Source organism: Cornus florida, unplaced genomic scaffold (assembly GCF_030987335.1).
Source record: "Cornus florida cultivar Cherokee Brave unplaced genomic scaffold, ASM3098733v1 CherokeeBrave_3.0.0_Hap2_Chr03, whole genome shotgun sequence".
Lineage (NCBI taxonomy): Eukaryota > Viridiplantae > Streptophyta > Magnoliopsida > Cornales > Cornaceae > Cornus > Cornus florida.
This window is the reverse complement of record NW_026775573.1, coordinates 51,998,647-52,003,222: the sequence shown is the minus strand read 5'-3', so window position 1 is coordinate 52,003,222 and position 4,576 is coordinate 51,998,647. Positions and strand designations below refer to the sequence as shown.

At 34.8% G+C, this 4,576-nt stretch overlaps 1 protein-coding gene across 1 annotated transcript; it reads right to left on the bottom strand.

Annotated features, from left to right (window-relative positions):
* Positions 1-4,576, bottom strand: LOC132300519 (uncharacterized). The gene is made up of 5 exons (XM_059797630.1): positions 4,420-4,576; positions 3,957-4,041; positions 1,745-1,811; positions 590-694; positions 1-403 (listed from the first exon to the last, which is right to left on the bottom strand). Exons 3-5 carry the CDS (start codon positions 1,787-1,789, stop codon positions 287-289), a joined length of 267 nt encoding a protein of 88 aa, XP_059653613.1. The 5' UTR covers positions 1,790-1,811; positions 3,957-4,041; positions 4,420-4,576; the 3' UTR covers positions 1-286.

Sequence of the window (4,576 nt, the reverse complement as noted above, 5' to 3'; positions counted from 1 at the left end):
TATAGAAAGTTCACATCCCAAATTGGTTATTGCAAATCTACTTGGTGAAAAAATTGTGCTTACAATTATAAAAATTAAATTTCTCACAAGTTTATTGATATAATGGGAACATTATCATATGAATAACTGAACAAATTGCAGCATGACATTGGTTGTATTCCTGTCTATAGTCGCACTGTAATTTTTAATATATTCCCCACTTCCCTCCACTTTTGTGGGGTTAGAACCAGTCTTTATGTAAACTTCTAACTTAGAATTATTTTTCAAATACCGTCGTACTTCATCATTAAGCTTGTATGTTCTTTTCTTCAGTGCTTCTCTCAGAATTTTCCTTCCTGTAAGCTTGAAGCCTCTCTTTCAGTTTTTTACTATCTTCAAAGTTAGCCTTCCGCTTCAAAGCTTTCTGCGAAAGGAAAGAAAGAAACTATTGAAACATTCTGCCATCAGAGAGAAACAAAATACCCAGATGAACCAACAAGCCAGTGGCCTAGGAGTACCAAGCTCCTACTTTCCAAAGAGAGGTCAGGGGTTCAAGTCTCGGTAGAGGCATGTGTGTGTGAGTACCAATTAAAAAAAAAAAAAAACTCACTTCTTGCCGGAAACAGCGATCAAGCTTTATCTTGAGGTCAGTGCATTCACCAAAGAATTTCGCAATAGGGTGATCCAAATGACATTTTTGGAACTGCTCAATAATCTGCAGCGAGTAAGCAAATCAAAAAATTGTATATAAAAACATTTGCCAACTTGCTTTCTTGCATAGTAATTAATTAAAAAAGAAAAAGCAATTCCCCTGGCCACAAGAAATTACATCACATTATCATCCAATGAAGTGGCAGGCAGGGTACATGCCTAACCTTTAGCATTGTTTGCACAAAATAGCCATCCCTAAGGCTCAAACCCACAGTTTCACATTTTAGCAGTTGAAAATTGCGTTGGCAAAATCAACTTCCCCTTACATCACCCTACTCTCGTCCAAACATTTTGAGGTTGAGTCCACTTATCCTCTTTTCACAGTATAAAACCAAATCTTCGTTCAAAACACCGGTGTTCATTCAAAAAATTCAAGACTTCTTTAGATAAAGAGTTGACCATTAAGATTTACAAATGCCTATCTGCGTGGGACAACCCTCCTTGCTCTAGGCTAGGAACAAGTCAATAAAAAAATTGACCTCGTAGCATTATTGTGTGCAATAATCAATATTAAATGGATGATACTCCAAAGCGTTTGAAGTAACCGCATGGACACTATACACCTCAAATACGGACATGGAAATGTGTTTGGCATTCCAACAGAGGAAAAGGAAGGTGTCTTCTTAATTTGTTATCAGTTCTACTGTCCATTTCCACTTATCAAGAAAAAGTTTCACTGGCCATTTTTTAAATATGTTCGTAGTCTTTGTCTTGGGTGTTAGAATGAGGTTAGTACTCATAATCGAGACCGTGGTTCAACAATTCCTCATACAATATCATAAGAATGAAAAAAAAAAAAATATAGAAAAAGAAAGTTTCAACAACCCAACCGTTTTCCCGCATAAAAAGAAATGAGAATCAGACGAATCTATTAACTAGACACATGCCCACACCAACACTTGGCATAAATGTTGCACCTAACAAATACTATTACATATAGTACAATTTAAGTAATCCATTCCAAGACATGAACCATAAAAATGTTTTATAAGCATAGAATAATCATATACATACAAGGAATGAAGGAGAACATGAGAGAAGCAAGATAACTCACTTCGGCACACATTGGATGCCTATGTAACGTTAAAGGTGGATGCATTTCTTCTCCTCAAGAATTCAAACTGCAAATGATAACAATCACATTTTCTTCCTTTAGCTTACAAGCAAGGAAACAAATACTGGTGTATAGATAAGAAAAATCAGACAAACATGTTTAAAAACCCATACAATCAACAAGGAGGCTATTGTTGCTGAGAATTATCAAGTGCTATTCCAATCATAATTTGCCAATCAAACACAAATTCAATTTTATAAGATAAAGTTTCAAGGCAAGCACAAAAGTAGACTGAAAATTATAAACGTTGTTAGAATCCTCAAAGTAGCATACAAAACTATATCTTTACAAAATACTTTCAGTTTAGCACAAGTACTGAAATTGTAATTAATCACTTACCCATCATAATTATGTAAAATCAACAACAGGGCAAGTGATAATAATTCACATATGCAACACATATATCTGCATATATGTAAAGACATGTAGGCGCAGTATTTGAGTTCTTCAAAAATCACAACCAACTACATGGCAAGAGAAAATTATACATGTATACACTTGTCAAATATATACACACACGCATTAATAGACATAGACCTAAAATTCAGACCCTCCAAAATCAAATTTGCAACTTGTAACTTCGAACATATATGCGGATACATACCTATGCGCCTAATTGAGTTGACAACAATTACTGATAGTAGAGAAACCTAAAATGTAATAACGAGAAAAAAAGTTGATTGAATGCAAGCAAGTAGAGCAAGAAATGGAAGGGGAAAAGGCAAGAGATGTGGAACAAAGATTTGAAATGAGAAATTCATACACAACCACTTCCAAATTTGATTCACTAAAAATCACCTACCTTTACTGACAGAAGAAAGGCATATATATATATATATACAGTTGTGTGTGTGTATAGAGAGACAGGACCTGTGAAGAGAGGGTTTTCATCGTGGGAGCACCAAAGTAATAAGGTTAGTCAGTTATTAATTCAAAAGGTAAGGAATTTGTTTAAAAGTTGGCAGGAAAACGTGAGATGTGATTGTACGGACGTCCACTTAACACATTTTCAACTGCCTAACACTTCCTTAAACTGCTTAAACCTATTTATAATGTGAGAAGTGACACTCACAAAAAGGGTCCCTGACCAAATCAATACTCTCCCTATCATTTTCTTTTTTATAGCCAATGTTGTCATAATTATAGACATTGTTAGTCCTTTACTTTCTGAAAGTAGGATTAGTTGTAGAAATAGTTCATCCTGTTGAACCTCACTTGTATTCAATTTGATTATGAGCATTGTAATGAAGAAAATGACATTGAACAAAAATAACTTCAAGATGCTTTTATTTTAATTTTGTCTCAATTAAAATTCTCAATTTGAGGCATTTAGAACTTGAGGGGAAGAGTAACCCCTCTTCCCAACATCTTTGATCCCACTTTAGGCCAATTATGCCATATTTGGTTCAGGGCAATTGAGTCCTCTAGATATAAGTTTGGTTATTGAATTCACATTCCAATGTGGGACCTCTAGCATGCCCACAAAGAAAACCAAACAATTTTGGCGCGTCCAGAGGGACACCCAAGTGGTTGGTTGAAAATATAAAGGCCGTACAAATGGCCGGTGGGACTTATTTTACATTTTTAGATTAACATAAAACCTGGTGATAATCATGTAACCAATGACACTGCCAGTGGTGAAAATAGCGACTTAGTTGGCCAACAGCCCCTGAAGTGAGTCAATAAAATGAAGAACTACAACATCCTCGTTGGCCAAGTTTTTTCAGAATGTAAATATGGCCAGTCAACAACTCAACGTGAGAACCAAATGCTAATAGCAGGAGACACGTCCCAGACTGTGCGGAATGTAAACATAAAGCGGCAATTAAGAAGAAGAAAATGTCTATTGGAGTGGACCTCGTTAGAGACACCCATATTACCTAATTGACAAGCTAAAGAGGGATTAAAATTTCTATAAATTGTTCGCTTATTGATTGATGGATTTACATACAAAATGAATATGATTACATAGGCTTTGCCATTCTATTTCGGAATTATAAAGGATCAAAGTTGAGTACTTCATTTACCATCATTTCTTAATCAAATAAGGGATGATTAAATTAAATTAAATTTCTATATTTCATTGAGAATATGGTATTATTAGGCAACGCATGAATTAATAATTCTTGAATAATATATAACGAAAGCTCACCACAACGCTACTACTACTCCTGGAAAATTCAATCGATTCCAATCTTCTGGTATATATAGCTGGAGAGTACCTCAAACTAAGCATCCTGTAAAAGTGTAGAAGAGAGAAATTATATATATATATATTGGAAAATTACTAAAAAAAAAATCAGATGATAGTAATCAAAAACACCAAATTGAGCATTTATGACCTAAAACAGCCTCTTCAAACCCTTTCAATATCGAAGAATTCTATTGCAAACGATTGTAATCAATACTGATTCTGAAACTTACCAAGTGACAAATTTAAAAAGAATAACACGCAAAAAAAAAAAAAAAGATTTTTAATTCAATTCTTTATTAAATCTTCATAGCAATGAAGTTGAAGAAAAGAAATTGTGCTTGCGATGAGAGGCAGTTAGCCGGACCGAGCTGGAAGCAGAGGAAAAAGTAGTGAGAGAAACAGATGAGAACGTGAGACTAACCGTCAATGGTGGAGAGAGAGATCGCCGATGAGTGATGGTTTGTGTCGTCTCCCGCCTCCGTCGAAGCGGAAAGGGCAGAGAGGGAGGAAGTAGAGAAATGATATTTTTCTTTACTTTTTCTTTTCTTTTTAAATTTTAAGAATCACTTACCAAAAAT

Excerpts from the sequence above, each read along its gene's own strand:
- LOC132300519 (XM_059797630.1), bottom strand. The coding sequence starts at position 1,789 with ATGCATCCACCTTTAACGTTACATAGGCATCCAATGTGTGCCGAA. Across the intron at positions 695-1,744 it reads GGCATCCAATGTGTGCCGAA|ATTATTGAGCAGTTCCAAAA; the intron begins GTGAGTTATCTT and ends TACTCGCTGCAG. Across the intron at positions 404-589 it reads ATCGCTGTTTCCGGCAAGAA|AAAGCTTTGAAGCGGAAGGC; the intron begins GTGAGTTTTTTT and ends TTCCTTTCGCAG.